General features: G+C 47.0%; 1 protein-coding gene across 3 annotated transcripts; it reads left to right on the forward strand.

The window, feature by feature from the left end:
* The first annotated feature begins 777 nt into the window (after window positions 1-777).
* IRF6 (interferon regulatory factor 6) lies at window positions 778-17,857 on the forward strand. Of its 3 annotated transcripts, none has more exons than XM_014783318.2 (9): window positions 778-798; window positions 5,362-5,445; window positions 6,001-6,177; window positions 10,716-10,920; window positions 11,942-12,070; window positions 14,048-14,206; window positions 15,312-15,704; window positions 16,367-16,485; window positions 17,132-17,857. In XM_014783318.2, exons 3-9 carry the CDS (start codon window positions 6,004-6,006, stop codon window positions 17,354-17,356), a joined length of 1,404 nt encoding a protein of 467 aa, XP_014638804.1. In that variant the 5' UTR covers window positions 778-798; window positions 5,362-5,445; window positions 6,001-6,003; the 3' UTR covers window positions 17,357-17,857. The 3 variants fall into 3 exon arrangements, with proteins under 3 accessions (XP_014638804.1, XP_087295732.1, XP_004424920.1); XM_087439606.1 differs by lacking the exon at window positions 778-798 and adding an exon at window positions 805-1,022; XM_004424863.3 differs by lacking the exon at window positions 778-798 and adding an exon at window positions 805-958.
* The last annotated feature ends 10 nt before the right edge of the window (window positions 17,858-17,867 follow it).

Genomic DNA, 17,867 nt, shown 5'->3' on the forward strand with positions numbered 1-17,867 from the left:
CATATGAAGTCATTTATTGAATCATCACAACACCCCTTTGAGGTGGATACTATTGTTAACCTCATTCCGCAGATAACTTGAGGACCAGAGAGCTTAAGAAACTCTCCCAAGTCTGTAGTAACCGATGGAGTTGGGGCTTGAATCCGGATAGTTGGCTCCAGAGGCATGCTTTCAATCATTACCGAAGAGTGATTAGAAAAGGCAGGAACTATTATCCTCATTGAATAGATGAGGAAACCCAAGGTAAGAAGCTAAGTAACTTACCCTGGGTCACATGGGTAAGACGCAGAGTAAAGGCAGAATTCCTGCCCTGGAAGTCACAGGGCTTTCCCCAGACAGGACCAAGCGTCCTGAGTCCCTTCCCCATATCCCACTCCACTTACACAGGCCCCCTGGGTAGTAGGGCCAACCCAGAAACTCTAAACCCTTATTTGTGGTTAACTGTCTCCATACCGCAGGGTAATTATGTGGCGTGAAAGAGGGAAGGCACCCTCTCAAATTAGATCTGACCTCCCAGTCGCTTCCAGTTCCCAAGACCACTAGCCCCAGGCTTATGGTCTAGGCCAGAGTCCGGGAATTTTTTCAGCCCGGGTTAGAAGCGGGCGAGCGAGGTGGGGAACGGGATGGGCCGGGCTGGGCCGCTCAGGAACACAGAGTATCAGATTTCTCGCAACCTGCCAATCCAGAACTCGGGGGGGGGGCGTGGCGACACCTGGGAGGCGTGGCCGGACGGCGGAGGGGGCTGCGGCGTCCTGGGGCGAGGCGCTGACGTGAGCTTGGCGCACCTGGGCCGGACAGGTAAGGGCCGTGCGGGGCTGGGAGCGGAGCCCGCGGTCGCTACCTGAGGAGAGCCAGGTGTTGCTTGCCCAACCGGTCGAGGAGCGCGGTGCCGACGGGTGATCTTAACTGGGGACTTGGTTCGGAGGGACGTCGCTTCTAGTAGGCGGATTGAAGAAAGGTGGGGACGCCAACTTCTGGAGACTAACTTCAGGGAGGAGGGACACGCCCGCTGGTGGAGAATGGTCAGCACCAGAGTTTACGGGGTTAGGAGAGTTGCTGGAGGATACCCTCTGGAGCTGGGTGCCTGTCGCCCTGTTCCAGGTAGCTTTGGGGAGGTCCTAGCCCTGGAGCGTTTGGCCCCTCCCGACCCCACACTTCTGTCGACTCCCTTTCTCTCCCCGCCCAAAGGAAATGTGCTGCTCTCGGCCCCTGCCCACCCACTGTCGGATAGAGCTAAGGCGCCTCCACCCCTGCGGTCTTACCAGCTCTTACTAGCTTGCTGGGCCACGGGGGCCCCTGTGTCCCAAAAAGGGGATTTCCCAGACCGGCTAGGCCTTGGTTCTGGTGGGTGTTTTGAGAAATTGGGGGTGGGGGCGACCAGGAACTTTAGGCAGTTTGTTTGTTTTCTCTCCTTTAATGTGTTTAGCACAGTCAGGCCCCTCGCCCTGGGCCTGGGTGACACCCATGGATTTCCAAGTAGCCAAGCTAGGTGCTGGGGAGGGTGGCGCCGGGTGTGGTTGCTCTGGGGGTGAGGCCCTTTTTGCCTGAAGGGGCTGGAGGGTGGGTGTGGAGAAAGGGGGAAAGTCTCCCGGAGCCTGACTGGAAAGGAGGCCCTGGGTGGCACTCTTTACAGGGAGCCTGCTTTGTGGTGGAGGGGTCATCCCTGCCCCCACCCCGCTCTCTCGGTGGATGTTAAAAGTGGAAGCCAGGGAAGAGAGAGGGAGAAGGCGCTTGAATTAGGGGTTGGTGCAGTCTGGTGCTGACCCGGGAGAGTACTTTAGGGTTAGATGTATGTATAATGCATGACAGCAGCACCCAATACCCTGCAGCTGCCTCTCCCCAGCCCCCAACTTCAATCTAGTGGGGAGGAAAGGCATGGGAATTATGGCTAGAGGCCCAGAATTTACCCCTAAGCAAGGCTAACCTAAATGGAGGACAGGCTGGAAACTTGGAAGACAGCATTTCAGTTCCCTCCAGGAGGAAGGGAAAAAGCAGGACCACCACTAAGGCCTGTGTGCAAGAAATGGCGGGTGTGCTTTACACTGAGCAAAACCATTGACAGCCGAATCCCGGCTTTAGGGTAGCAGTGCACCTGGAAACTAGTCTGGGCAGGGGCTGCAGAGGTGGCGGTGGGAGTGTTTTTAGAGGACCTGCTCCCTGGAATGGGGGTGTGGGAGAGGATAGTTAGTGCCTTGGGGAGGTTGAAAGCGTCCCTGCTCAATGCCCAGTGTGAGGAGAGTGGATGGGTTAGCATCTTTGTTCTTTGGCTGGTTAAATACCTGTTGGAGAGGCAGGTCTTGATTTCACTGTGATGGCAGCTGGAGATACCAGAGCTGAGTTCAACCAGGCTAAGGTGGTTCAGTGGGCATTGGGATTTGGGTGGCAAGAGTGTTTTAAGAGAACTCTGATTTAGGTGTGTTTGAGGGTGGGTGTCATGCAGTTTCCTCCCCAACCTCTTCATTGGCCCTGAATGCTGCTGGGATCTTTGTTGATGTTTTTGGTTTATTCTCTTAGTGTCTAGAAGAAGGGAGGGACTTGGAAGGCAGGGTGCTGTGGCAGGAGTCAGTTCGGCACACTCTGACTCAGGAGTGTTGGGTCTAGGCCTCAGAGCATTTAACTTTTCTGTGCCTCAGTTAACCTAGCTGTAAAATGGGGGTGATAATAATACCACTTCCAGATCATGAGGATGAAATGAGACACATTAAGCAAAACTGCATGTAAAAACTGTACAGCCTATGTAGATATAAAGGGTTATTGGTATCATGGTCTCATCGGCTGAAGGCCATCATCTTTTATACCTTCCAGAGGCCAAGAAATGTCTTAGCTTCCTGTTAAAAAAAATACTACTTGGGGCCGGCCCCGTGGCTTAGAGGTTAAGTGCGCGCGCTCCGCTACTGGCGGCCCGGGTTCGGATCCCCGGTGCGCACAGACGCACCGCTTCTCCGGCCATGTTGAGGCCGTGTCCCACACACAGCAACTAGAAGGATGTGCAACTATGACATACAACTATCTACTGGGGCTTTGGGGAAAAAAAAAGGAGGAGGATTGGCAATAGATGTTAGCTCAGGGCCGATCTTCCTCACACACAAAAAAAATACTACTTGTGGGGCTGGCCCTGTGGTGTACTGGTTGAGTTTGGCACGCTCTGCTTTGGTGTCCTGGGTTCACAGGTTCGGATCCCAGGTGCGGACCTACACCACTTGTCAGCCGTGCTGTGGTGGCGACCCATATACAAACTAGAGGAAGATTGGCACAGATGTTAGCTCAGGGCTAATTTTCCTCAAGCAAAAGAAGATTGGCAACAGATGTTAGCTCAGGGCGACTCTTCCTCACCAAAAACAAAACTACTACTTGTAAAAAATACTACTTGTAGTTTTTTTTACATTATAAATTGAAACATATCATTGTACAAAAATGTGAATCATATATCAAAGTGTATAGGCAAGTATAAAATTCACCCATAATCCTATCATCAGGTAACCATTATGAATATCTTGTTGCATTGGTGTATTCTTTCTTTCCCTTTTTTTATTCTGTGTCTATGTGCATGTGTACACAAGTGCAGGTTATGTTACAAGATGGAGGTACTGCTATACAGTCAATATTGTATGCTCCATTTTCCCCCTTAAATTTATATTGTAAACGTTTCCCCAAATCCACTAAAAATTCTTCAGGCGCCCCGTTGTTAATGGCTGCTTAATACTGCAGCCTGTGAATGTGTAATTAGCCATTCTCCTCTGTTATTTTGGTTGCTTCCAATTTTTCCCTCTCCGCCTGTTTTTAGAGTTGTAGTTACTGAGTGGCAGGTGGGGGAGATCTTGGCTGACTTTCAGAAGGTAGGGAGGGTCAGCAGTGATGGAGGTGGGGTGTGGAGGAGGGCAGGCTGGGGCAGGGCTGCTCCTGTGTAGTGCCATCTTGGGAGAACGCCGAGAACCCGGGCCTCTAGATCTTAATCATCCATCTCTATGGGTGGCTGCTTCTCCTTCCCCGTCACTATGCACAGTTCCTTGTGTTGGCCTGATTGCCTTAATTTTTTCTTGATGGGCTGTGGATCAACTACGATAAGCCCTTTTCTTCAAAGTCCGTGATCCGTCAAGAGGTGAATTTCACGTGTCTGACAGGCCCAGACACAGGACTTACCAGTATTCCGATAGAAATTTGCAAAAGCCCCTCGCTGGGTTGACAGGTTTGCTGCCCATTTCCCTATTCTCTTTGTCCTTCCCTTCGCCCATCCCCCTTCCAGTAGGCCAGGACTGAGGAGGAGAAGGTAGAACTCGCCTTTGAGACAATATGCATTCCCTCCTCCTTATATGGTAAATGTTCTCCGTGGTTTGATGGCTTGACGTGCTGCCCTACAAAACAACCTAAACCAAGGCCAAGAGTGTGGGGGTGGGGGGCACCTGAACACTGCGTGCCAACTTCACCTGCCCACTGTGAGCTGTGCTCCCAGGGGGAAGGTTTCAGTTGCAGGACTTGGTAATTGGGTCAGAAGGCTCAGGTGAGAGCAGGTCCTACCTTGCTCTTAAAGTGCCAGAGGCTGAGTTGGCTTTGGGTTTTCCCCATTTGTTGGGAATCTGGCTGGGGAGAGAAGTGGTATTGGGGGCCACCCACTCAGCGAAGCTCCTCTGAGTGGGAGCCTTCAGCTGACTCAACTGGTTTGGCTTTTGAACCGCCATCCAGGTGGGTATCTTTCTGGGTGTGAAGGTGACTTGATCCTTCTTTCCTCCTCAGGCCAGTGTGGGGCTTGAGCAGTTCCAATGTGGATTTCTTCTGGGAGTCTGATGAAAACATTGAACTTTAGTGTTTAGTAACTAACTTAGTGCTTGACACACAGTAGCGATGAACAAATATTTGTTGAAAGAACGCTATTTTGCAGACTCCCCTTCTCACCTTAAGTAAAAACAATGTAAGATAAGAACACCAAAAAGTCTAAACACAACATCCCAGGCAGACAATGCTCCAGTGACTGGTTTTTCCTTCAGGCACCCAGTCTGGGCAGGCCTTTGTCTCCTGCTGTGAGCGCTGGCTGCTGCCTAATGTTATCTGCTGTGCCCATGTATTTTTATGAGAATCAATTGCAGACTTTACCCAGGCCGCCTCCTGCAACCAATCAGTTCACTTCGGCCTCTGTGGGGAGATAAACAGACCCAGGTGAGGAGGCTGTCCTAGCAATAGAGGGCATGTCTTATGACTGTTTTTAGGACTCGAGGGTTAGGAACCGTGGTGTTTAATTATTCTAGGGCTTTACTAGACTCAGTTTCAGGGAAGGTTCTCAGAGCCTTTATCTCCAGTGTTCCCAGCCTTCTCCTAGACACTGGATTGTCCTGTGGATAACCAGCTCAGACCTTTTTCTTGGTACAGAATCTTTGGGTGGCCCAGAGAAAGGGCAGCTGACTCAAGGCCCAGCTCTTCAGATCCCTGTGGATACAGTGCCTGCTCATCTATGTAAGTGAGAACTTTGGAACCAAACTCACCCTTTGCCTACTTCTCTCCCCAGGATGGTGTCATTTCTTACTAAAATATTCCCATTTGCCTTTAGTTGTCTCTATAAAGAGAGTGTGCTTCAAGTTCTTGCCTGTATCCTTGCTGTTTCCATAACTTTTTTTCTTCCCTCTCCTGAGATGAGATTGAAAAGAGCAATTTTCCTTTTCTTCCAAAGCCCTTGGTACTGCAGGGAGGACTGTGTTCCAGCAGGGATGACATCATCTTTTTATTTTTCTGCTTCAGGATTTAAATAGAAGAAATGTGATCTACTTACATGATAAGTCTGATTTGGCTAGAGCATGAAGTATAAATGGCTTTGGAATAAGAATCAAAAGAACCTTTTAACCTCTTTTCTTTTTTTTTCCCCACCTGGCACAGTTTATTCCCATATTTAGTTTCTTTGCTGTAATCTAATGAAACTATAGCTCTATCATATGGGAACAGTGGCTGGGAATAGTTCCCAGCGGCTGGCCTAATTCTCCTGTTCTCCCCGCTTCTCCCTCCCCCCCAACCCAGATCATGGCCCTCCACCCCCGCAGAGTACGGCTGAAGCCCTGGCTGGTGGCCCAGGTGGATAGTGGCCTGTACCCTGGGCTCATCTGGCTACACAGGGACTCCAAACGCTTCCAGATTCCCTGGAAACATGCCACCCGGCATAGCCCCCAACAAGAGGAGGAAAATACCATTTTCAAGGTAAAGGACTTCGCCATCTGACTTGAAATGTTTTCCAATTCTCTCAGACCTTTCTGGTTTTTTGTTCTGTTTTCTGCTTTGGCATGAGGAATATACTAGATCCAAAATGCTGATGCAACCAAGAGAATGTTTATGATGGGGGTGCCCAAACTTAGCAGGCATAGTAATCTCTCTTGTTGGGGCATGTCTATAATGGTTGAGGCCATTTATTCTTTTCCATTGGTTGAAGGTGCTCAGCTCCCATCCCAAAGGATCCCAGGTGTGGTTGGCTGAACTCCTGTAAGTGATTGTACTGATGTGGTTGTTCCAGAAGTTCCCAAGGGTCAGGGTCAACCCTTCCTCTTCTTTCACTTAAGGCTCTTGCCATGAAGAGAGGGGCTTGGGCCTGAGAATGGCTAACCAGACCAGGACAGAACTATTGAGTGTTAGCAGACTCCTAACATAGCCTGTAGGATGGGTGTAGAGGGCCCTCTGCAAGTATTTCTTTTGATATTTAAGATGTTTTGCCCTATTCATAACCTCCGCTTACAAATTAAAGATGATTTAATTACAAGTTTTTATTCTATAAATATGTTTTCTTAAATAAAAAATAGCTTTGAATTATTTTACTTAATTGAGAATGAGATTTAATCACATGGCATTTTACAAAATTTAAGTGAAACCACAACTTGACTTAAGACAGAAGTAGGTGGGAAGCTGGTTGTGGGAAGGCGTGTTATGTGGTTTGTAACTCTGGAGCCTGGGCCTCTGCTCCAGACCAACTTCTCTGTGCTGTCAGTCTTCCATTTCATGAGTAGCTTTAGTTCCTGCAGCCCCAGGATGGGGAGGAATGAATTTATCCTTTTCTTCCTTAACTATAGCTGGAAGTCAGAAGTGAAATCCAGGGCCAGCCCCGTGGCGTAGCGGTTATGTGCATGCGCTCTGCTGCTGGCGGCCCGGGTTCGGATCCCGGGTGCGCACCGACGCACTGCTTGTTAGGCCATGCTGTGGTGGCGTCCCACATAAAGTGAAGGAAGATGGGCACGGGTGTTAGCTCAGAGCCAGTCTTCCTCAGCAAAAAAAGGAGGATTGGCATGGGTGTTAGCTGGGGGCTGATCTTCCTCACAAAAAAAAAGAAGTGAAATCCAGTCTCTACCATGGACCTCTTAAGATTGATGGCCTAGGTTCTTGCTGAGATTGGATCAGGAAAGGTGGGTTCACGCCTCAAAGGAGAGCCACCCTAGAGATGTTTCCCACTCATCTCAGTTATGTCAGGTGTAGAGACCAGAGGTGGAGAGAAAATTGACCTGAGGGTACTTAGAAGGAAAGTAAATTAGCACTTTTAATTTAAAAAACAATGATATAAAAGTGATAAGGGAGGGGCCAGCCCGATGGTGTAGTGGTTAAGTTCACTCACTCCGTTTCAGCAGCCTGGGGTTCACAGGTTTGGATCCCGGGCGTGGACCTGCACACCACTCATCAAGCCATGCTGTGGCAGAGTCCCACATACAAAATAGAGGAAGACTGGCACAGGCGTTAGCTCAGTGACCATCTTCCTCAAGCAAAAAGAGGAACAACAGATTGGCAACAGATGTTAGCTTAGGGCCAATCTTCCTCACCGAAAAAAATAAGTAATGAGGGAAACATCTGTAAACCAGCAATGATGGGAGTTGGCATCAAGAAGCGGGTGGGCCTGCCCTGGCCCAGCAGGCCTCTCATTGTAGCCTTGGTCTGAAACTGGATTTGCTGTTGGAGTGTCTGGTAGTGGCTGGCCATGGGGAAGAGGCTGTTTCCTGAAAGCCCCACTCACGAGAGTGATCTACTTGCTTAGCGCTTGAGGAAAAGTGGCTGTAGGAAGCTGCTTTGTCTTATTTGTATCTGTATATCTGTTTGCAGAATGCTAAAGGAAGGCCTTGGAAGTCAGGAGAAGAGTGACGGTGCTCTCACAGATCCCAAGCTCTGACAGGCCTTTGGCAGGATATGTGAGGTGGTAGGGGGAGGGTAGTGCGAGCATTAAATGGGTGCCTGCTCCATACCCCACGCCCATTATCCCATTTCATTCTCAACAACTCTGTAGGGGAGGTGTTACCCTCATGGTGTAGATGCAGAAGCTGAGTCTCAGAGGGGCTAAGTAATTTGCCAAAATCACGTAGCCAATAACTGGTGAGGCCAGGATTTGAACCCAGGCCTATCTGCTCCCCCATTATCATGCTGTCCCTTCTGACCAGGAATTGGAAGACCTGGCTTTAAATCCTACTACTATCAATTGCGTGTGTGGTGTTGAGCAAGTCACGTAACCTCTTTGGGCATTAGCTTCCCCTTTAGTAAAAGGGGGATGAAACCAGTCTTGCCTGCCTCACAGGATTGTTGTGAGAATTCAGCGAAATGGTGTATCAGAAGGACTTGTACCATAAAAATGCAGAGATTATTTCTATTTAGGAAGAGAAATAGGGACCTGCCCAGTGATCAGAATCTTTTAGAAGCAAGACTCAGAATGGGTTTGAACAAGCAATGTTTATAAATTACAGTGGTTGCCATGTGGTGGGTACCACCCTCTGCTGCATCAGCCTTGGGTCCTCTGTGCCACCTGACTGGGCCCTGGGGAAGGGCTGAGTGGTGAGCAGGGGGGCTGGGGCTGTGGTTCTGGGTTAGTCTGGCTGCTTTCCTGGAGGGGCAGGGATTTCGGGAGCCACAGAAATTTTCAGACCCATGCCAAAGTCAGCACAGCCCAAGCCGGCTGGGTGGGGCCAGAGTGGAGTGGGCCCAGAGGATCAAACAAACAGAAGGGAGGGCTGGCCCCGTGGCTTAGCAGTTAAGTGTGTGCGCTCCGCTACTGGCTGCCTGGGTTTGGATCCTGGGCGCGCACCGATGCACCGCTTCTCCGGCCATGCTGAGGCCGCGTCCCATATACAGCAGCTAGACGGATGTGCAACTATGACGTACAACTATCTACTGAGGCTTTGGGGGAAAAAAAAAAGGAGGAGGATTGGCAATAGATATTAGCTCAGAGCCCGTCTTCCTCAGCAAAAAGAGGAGGATTAGCATGGATGTTAGCTCAGGGCTGATCTTCCTCACAAGAAAAAAAAAAAAAACAAAAAAAAAACCAGGAGAACGTGGTGAGGCAGCAGCCAGGTACCACCAAGTAACTGGAGGTGTGCCTCTCAGAGGCCAGGGACCTGAATTTGAAATCCGCTATAGGGGGTTGGGTGGAATGGTGCCTGCTAAGCCACCTAGGGCAGCACAGCTTTGTCAAACCTCTTCATTCCATCCTCAAAACAAATAGAAGAGCCCAAGTCTGAGAAGATGGGAGGAAGAAGTGAATCTGAATTGGATGAGAAGGATTTAGATTAGCTATGGAAGAAACTTCCTCATGTTTGTGAGGCTTTGCAGGGAGTGACTGAGGGAGATCAGTGATTTCAACTATGGGGCAGAAAAATTTCAGCTTGAGGAAGAAGTCTATGGTCAGGAGCAGAGGCGGGGAGTTGGGACTGGACATGTGATATGGCTTCTCAGCCTGAACAAGTTGGTGTGGGCTTCCTGATCTTGAGTACTCCACTAATGGTATCCCCCATTTTTGCATCAGAACATACATCACACTCCTGAAGAAAGCTTAGGGATCTTAGAATATGTTAGCAGGCGGGGAGAGTGGATATGCTGTGAGCAGACACAGAAATGCCTGTTAGACCTGGAGGTCGGGCTGGGTTTCTACTCCCTGCTCTGTTCCTGAGGACCTTCCCTACCATAGGAGCAGCCTGGGTTGTCCTTTTCTTCACTGGGGAGGCTACCTTGTTCCCCTTGTCTGGGGAAAGCACTGTGAGTTTCCATAATTGAAAACCAGAGAGGAGGACCCCAAAGTGGTTTTAGCACATGCCACCAGCCACTGATGTTTCCAGCAAAGTGTTTCCAATGAAGTGGGAGTTTGAGGAAATAGGGAAAGGCAGCGGGGTGTGGGTTTATAAGGAGGTTTATATGAGGCCCTCAGCCAGTGGGGCAAGCTAAACCCCCAGAGTGTGCTTCCTGTCCTCCTATAGGCTCTTACTTCTAAACGTACCTAGTTTCTACAATTCTTTTTTTATGCTTCAGATTGAACCTGAAGGGGGTAGGGAATAGCAAGACCAAATTCTTCATGTCATATACCATTTCTCTTTGTCTTATTATATAAGTACCTTGTGTCAAAAACAAGGCAAAAAAAAATTTACCCCAAATCATGCTATCTAGAGTTATCATTAGCATTTTGGTGCATATTTGTTCCAGACTTTTCTTTATTTTCAACCCTTCATTATAGCCATTGTGTTCGTGACAGGTGGTGCTGGTACCTCTTGAGATAAGGCTCCTCCTTTCAGAAGACTGTGTTTGCATATGGCTTAATTTCCCTCAGGCCCTGCCTTGCCAGGTCCTACGGGGCAGTGTTTCCTGCTGCAGTCTCTGTAAACTAGGGTTGGGACGGTGGGGCAGTCAGACAGGGCTGTGTGTATGTGTTTCTGTATGAGAGAAGGTGAGCGCACTTGGCAGTGTTTCTGGGCAACAGCAGGCACTCAACGTGATTTCCTATTCCTCAGGCCTGGGCTGTGGAGACAGGGAAGTACCAGGAAGGGGTAGATGACCCTGATCCTGCTAAATGGAAGGCCCAGCTCCGCTGTGCTCTCAACAAGAGCAGGGAATTCAACCTGATGTATGATGGCACCAAAGAGGTGCCCATGAACCCAGTGAAGATATATCAAGTGTGTGATATCCCCCAGCCCCAGGGCTCAATCATCAACCCAGGTGAGGCCCCAGCTGCTGGGGAGAAGGTGGATGGTCTTTTAGTTTCTGGGCTGGATTCTTAAAGAGATAGTTGACTTGAAAATCACCTGGCTTACAAAGTTTAAGACTGGTAAAGCAAGTAAGCCTTTCCCTAGGAAGGACCCAGAGAACAAATGCTATAAACTTGGCAAAATCCTCTTGCTTACTTAGGGGAATAGTTACTAGCTTGATCGCTTAACGCTTTAGAAAGTATAGAGTTCTACTGTAAAAATAGCTTCTCTCAGGACTCAACACTGAGAAAAGAGGCCAAGTAGTTTAGAAGAAGGCGGAATTAACACTTAGAACATTTGAGTTCTAAACCCGGCTCTTATCACTTTGCTACTTGGGGGCCTTGAATCAAGTTATTTGACCTCTTGAGCCTCAGTTTCTTCAACTGTAAAATCTGGGCTCTCATCTTTCCTGCCTACTTCAAAGGCTATTGTAAGATCAATTGACATGACATGTAAAAGCTATTAAGTTCTCTTTATAAACGTTGGGTGGGTGATCATTTAGGTTGAAGGATACCTTTGCTAAGAGAATACCACCTGATCCTTCTATTTACCCAATGCTTAACAAGTACTGACTAAGAGCTAGATAATTTAGACTTGTCCTCCAGTGAATCTAGTGAGGCCTTGCCATGAGGGAAGTGTCTGTCCTCACATTAAGCTTACAAGGGGAAAAGTTGGTGTTCTTGACTCCTTGAAAGGGATGCTAATGTGTAGGAAGAGGTGTAGAGTGGGAATTAAGAGATTTTTAGGAGAAGGAAGTAGGGTCTGCAGGTCCTGGATAGGGGAGGGGAAGACAGCTTACATTAGGGCTCTGTGGGAGGAATTGGAACCAGGGGTTAATACACCCTTGGTTCCCACTCTCTTTGGCTACAGCATTGAGGGTGCACACTGAATCTGAGCTAGCAGTCCCTAGCTTGTGCAGTGGGTCACCTGCAGGGATGACAGAGCAACCTGAGCAGCTCACTTGCAGGCTTGTGTGTTGGTTTCTTGGGTAGGATCCACTGGATCTGCTCCTTGGGATGAGAAGGATAATGATGTGGATGAAGAAGATGAGGAAGATGAGCTTGATCAATCACAGCACCATGTTCCCATCCAGGACACCTTCCCCTTCCTGAACATCAATGGTGAGTGGGAGTGGTGGGTGGCACAGAAGGATGAGAAGAATGTAAGGGGCTTTGACCTTGCAACTGCTGACCCCTCAGCCACTGCTGCACTGGGAGCAGTGACCAGGCTCTTTGGCCAGGCTGCTGGTCTATTAGCAAGTAGGGGTCATAGGCAAGGGAACTCCGCTGGCTCAGTTATCCCAGTGGGGTGGCTTCTAGGCATAGAGAACATCTTCTAAATCTTACATGATAATTCAGAGAAATTAAAAATTTAAATTCATTCTCAGTCCAACATACAAATAGATCAGCTGTTATAAATTTTGCTGATTTCTTTCAGGCCAGATGCAGACATCATTTTCACGAATTGTAGGCAAACTATTCTGCTATTTCCCTTGGTATAAATTTTGGTCACTTTTTTAACAGAATCTACTCTCCTAAGGCTGTATCATGGGAGACTTGTGGTTTCTATAGCTCTAAAGACTAGGCTCTGATAGAATTTATCTCCAAGAGACTATTCTTTAATAGCTTTTTGAATTCAACTTCTAGGAAAAATGAGTTTAGAGGTTGGAAGGTCACTGTGTGACAGAGCAGGTACTGAATCTCCCATTGCACATTCTGAGGATGCTAAAACACAAGATGATTTGCTCTTCTGCAGCATCTTCACTTGAACTGCCACTGAAATGTTCCTAGTCAAATGACATGCATTCAGTTGAGCAGGGTTTCACTTGCCTTTCTAGTTCCATCTGGTTGCTGTGGGTCAAATGAGATACTTGTGCCATCTAGAAAATTTTAGTATATCAAGATGATTCTTTAGGATTTTGGAATACCCTACTCTAGGTGGTGCCCCCACCTTTGAGAATCAGGAAATGACTCTTTATTATCTGCCCACTCGCCCTCCTTCACTTACCCTGCCATTTATATCTTTGCAACCAAGTGATGAATAAAGAAAAATATCATAGAGCTCTTTCAGGTCAATATTGCCACATGCTGTATTCCCATTGGGTGAAATTTTAAGAGTTGGACCTCTGGAAATGTGGGATCCTTTCCCAAATCCTTGGCTGACTCATTCTGTTAGTCTCACCTCTTCAAAGGATGCAACATATTTTGCAGATCTTCATTTCCTATTTCTGTTCATATTTTATTAAAGCTAATGTTGTGTGGCCAACAAAGAAGTAAAAAAGGTACATAGATTAAACCAGACTTGTACACAAGGGTCAGAGCAACATTCATCTCTGATTTCAGAGCTGTTGGCGCAGAGGAAGAATTGTTGAAAAATAGATGCCTAAGACGTGAGGCTGTGAGGAGAAATCTGTAGACTTTGGAGCAAGTCAGCTTTGACAATCGCAAGGAAATAGGATGGGTTTTTCACTCTCTTTTTTCAAAGCTTTAATTGGATACTTTTGAAGAAACAATACTCTAAAATTTATGATGGTACAAAAACATAATCAGTTGAAAAGTTTTCCTTTCATCCTGTCTCTGAACCTCCCAGTTCCTTCCCTGGAGGAGACAGATCTTTCCAGGTTCTTGAGTATCCTTCTAGAGGTTTTTATGCATGTAAAAGTATTTGTTTGTTTTTAATGACATTTCTATATATTAACACTTACTTGAAGCTAATCAGATAATCCAGTTGAGTTCATTTTGTGGAAGACAACTAGCTTCTATTTAATTGCTGGCCTCAAATTTTGCAACAAGAAACCTATCATTCATGCCCATTCTAATTTAACCACAGAGAAAACTCACTTGTGTATCTGTTAATCTTCTGCAAATGCAGGTTTTCAGAACTAAGAGTTTATGGGAGAATTAATATGATTAGGAAACAGAAGCAGGGAAACCTTATTTCTTATTGTGTTAGTTGTGGGAATCATTGATGGGCTGCCACATGAGTCACGGTCCAGTGTTTGACTATTGTCTGTTGACCTTGTTAAGTTTTAGAGCCTCAGACCAGGAGATGTGCATGTGTGGTGCCCCTGCCTGCTTACCCACATCCTTCTGTTCTAGGTTCTCCCATGGCACCAGCCAGCGTGGGCAACTGCAGTGTGGGCAACTGCAGCCCTGAAGCAGTGTGGCCCAAAACTGAACCTCTGGAGATGGAAGTACCCCAGACACCTATACAGCCCTTCTATAGCTCTCCAGAGCTGTGGATAAGCTCTCTCCCAAGTAAGTGAGGCTTGATCTTTCTAGCTGGGTCTTCAGCTCCTATTATAGTCACTTTCCTGCCCCACCTTCTGCCTCCATTTCTTTGTCACGTATAGAATGACCTGTCCCACAGGTGGCCTCTGTGTCTGGTTCCTGGCTGGCTGATAAGTCACCAGGGAAGAAGTAAAGAAACATTAGCCTATTCCTACTTGCCCATGGGGATACTCTGATTGGTTGCAGCTCTAGGTTACTCATCTCTTAGGTGGGTGGAAGGCCTGGGTTTATCAGTTTGGCTAGGGGATTTGGCGACAAGGCCAGCTGTGGGATGGGGAGGTTAATGGCTGTGGATTTGGTCATGGAGGCTCTTGGATTTTGAGGGGCTTTAGGACACAGAGAAAATCTTTTTCTGAACTGGGCACAAATTGATGTCAATGAAGAATCAATGTCATTGCCCCATCTCCCTTTCACACTACACATGGTGGGAGGTATGAGTGCTAGAATTTTGTCCAAGAGTCTAATAGCTTTGATAAGACCTATAGGGTTCAATGGAGACTTGCTGAATGAAAATTTACTTTGCTGTGAACTGTGTCCTTTAATGATATATTAACAGAACCATACTGTGGTATAATAGTATATATTAATAGGTCCACAGTATGTGCTCATATATGTAATTTTCAGAAAGATGACTTGATATTTCTTCTTGTTCCTCTGGTTTCTTTAAACAATGCACCAAAAATGAGACATAAACCAGATACCTTAGTTTTTAACTCTTTCCAACCTTAGTTTTTAGCTCTTTCCAATGTGTATTCATGTGAAGACTCAGCTAGTATAAAATGAGGAGAGCAGGACCCAGAACTTTGCTTGGAGAAATTCTAGCCCTTAGGGTGTGGTGATTGAACAGAGATAGTATAGATGGACCTTGAAACGTTTGCTTCACGGCAGCCTTTTGAGTGACTATTTAGGGATATGTTGATGTCTCCCTTTATTACAGAAAGGATAACTATGGCAGTGGCCTTTCTGAATGATGGTTGAAAGGTGGCTTGATCTTGGTGGACTTGCATGAGTCTTAGAGATGGACAAGCAGAGCAGCAGAGCAGGACCCTCATTATCCTCTCTTACCTTGCAGTGACTGACCTGGACATCAAATTTCAGTATCGTGGGAAGGAGTATGGGCAGACCATGACCGTGAGCAACCCCCAGGGCTGCCGGCTCTTCTATGGGGACCTGGGTCCCATGCCTGACCAGGAGGAGCTCTTTGGTCCCGTCAGCCTGGAGCAGGTCAAGTTCCCAGGTCCAGAGCACATCACCAATGAGAAGCAGAAGCTGTTCACCAGCAAGCTGCTAGACGTCATGGACAGAGGACTGATCCTGGAGGTCAGCGGCCACGCCATTTATGCCATCAGGCTGTGCCAGTGCAAGGTGTACTGGTCTGGGCCATGTGCCCCATCACTTGTTGCCCCCAACCTGATTGAGAGACAAAAGAAAGTCAAACTGTTTTGTCTGGAAACATTCCTTAGTGGTGAGTCTTTTTTCAGATGGTTGATGGTGGGAACTGCTTCTTGGAAGTATGTCGTCCTTCTTTCCTGTCTCTGCAAAGATCTTAACCAAAAAGTGTCTTGAGGAAGTCAAGGTAGAAGAGAACCTTGGTTCTGAAAAATGCAAGTGACCTGGGCAACAAAAAAGGGTGTTCCACTCCAAAGCTATGTACTTGGAAGCCATTTAGGTTGGTTGTGGCTCCTTTAGTGGCAGAAGAGGGAGACAGTCTTGTCATTACCCCTCACATGCTACCAGCTTATGCTTAACTTTAGAAGGTGACCTTGATCATCATAATCAGCAAGACATATACTTTTCCCATTTGGGAAATATCTGAGTGACGTATTCAAGCAGACAGAGCACTGAGATAGGAATTTGAACCCCAAGTCTTGTTCAGTGATGTCCAATAGAACCCTCTGAAAGGATGAAAATGTTCTATATTTGTGTTGTCCAATATGGTAGTCACTAGCCACATGTGGCTATTGAGCACATAAATGTGACTAAGAAACTATTTTAATTAATTAATTTAAATTTAATAGCCACATGTTGTGGTTAGTGGCTACCATATTGGACAGCATAAAAGATCCTATTTACTGAGTGGATATGGGATAACCCAGTATACCAAACTTACTCTTCCACCTTCTGCAGATCTCATTGCCCACCAGAAAGGACAGATAGAGAAGCAGCCACCATTTGAGATCTACTTATGCTTTGGAGAAGAATGGCCAGATGGGAAACCCCTGGAAAGAAAACTCATCTTGGTTCAGGTGGGGAGATAAGGATGTGTCAGCAACTCTTTGCCTTTTTATCAGTGCTTTAGCCACTAGTTCTGGGGTTGAGCCCTGAGCGAGGACTCCATCCTACTAGATGGAGTAGCAGACTCAAGCTTTGTACACTGTACAGTAAGACCAAGATGGAGAAAACAGGCTGTTCAAGTGGGTGACTGGTTTAATGGAGACCTTATCTTTCATTCTCTTACTGACATTAGAATCTTGCTGAAACCTAAGAGGATATGACCCTTGTTAGCTCTTTTAGAAAAATGCTTTGAGTTATTTTTAAGAACATAACCTTATTCTAGGAAGTGGCAGCAAGACCACTGGGTTTGGCCCCTGGATTTGTGCAACAAGACAGGCAACAGATGAAATTTGGGTAAAAGTTTTGCTAAATAAGCAGTTATTTATTTAGGCATGTGGTGTGATGCTACATCTAGGTTTTTCACCTCCATCCGAACCAACTTCTAGAGTGAACCTTGGCAAGATGGTCCAGAAAAATGAAGGCATATCCTGTATCTAGACATTAGAGTGGGGGGCTTCCCCAGGGCCTCACTGGTCTTTCCTTTAGTCTTGGGTCCCCCCTGCTGTTTGAAAATACCTTCTCCTCAGTGGATACCTATGTGCTCTGTATCCTGAACAGGTCATTCCGGTGGTGGCTCGGATGATCTATGAGATGTTTTCTGGCGATTTCACGCGATCCTTTGACAGTGGCAGTGTCCGCCTGCAGATCTCAACTCCAGACATCAAAGATAACATTGTTGCTCAGCTGAAGCAGCTGTACCGCATTCTCCAAACCCAGGAAAGCTGGCAGCCCATGCAGCCCACCCCCAGCATGCAACTGCCCCCTGCCCTGCCGGCGCAGTAGTCGTCAATGCCTTCTTCCTTCTCTTTTTTACAATATTGTACATACGGATATTTTTTATGACTTAGATTTAACCAGCTTTTAAACCTCTCTTCCTTCTAACAATGTTAGTAGTCTCTGACTCTCCAAATATGCCTAGCTTTTAAAGTTGATTTAATTTATGGAAAAATTGCCCTCTGTACTTTCCTTTTCGTTTTTAAACCTCCCAACGGTAGTGTAATGTAGTAGAAGGAGATTTCGCCTGGGAGTTTGGACACCAGGGTTCTAGCTGCAGCTTTGCTTCCAATGGTGTCATTGGAACCAAGTCATTTAACCTCTGGGCTTCAGATTCACTGTGAAGTGAAGGGTTGGAATGATGCCTGAAATTGCATCCAGCTTTAAAACTCTGATTTGATGACGTCATTCTACTTGTATAAGGCAAAACTGCCTGGAACAGAACCCTTCTGCATTGTTCTTGTACCATGTTTTGTTCTTGGCTTTCATTAAAGTTCCCTCAAGCACTGATTTGTCCAGG

The sequence above is a fragment of the Ceratotherium simum genome, chromosome 2 (assembly GCF_057802395.1).
Source record: "Ceratotherium simum simum isolate JZ-2026a chromosome 2, ASM5780239v1, whole genome shotgun sequence".
NCBI classification, from domain to species: domain Eukaryota; kingdom Metazoa; phylum Chordata; class Mammalia; order Perissodactyla; family Rhinocerotidae; genus Ceratotherium; species Ceratotherium simum.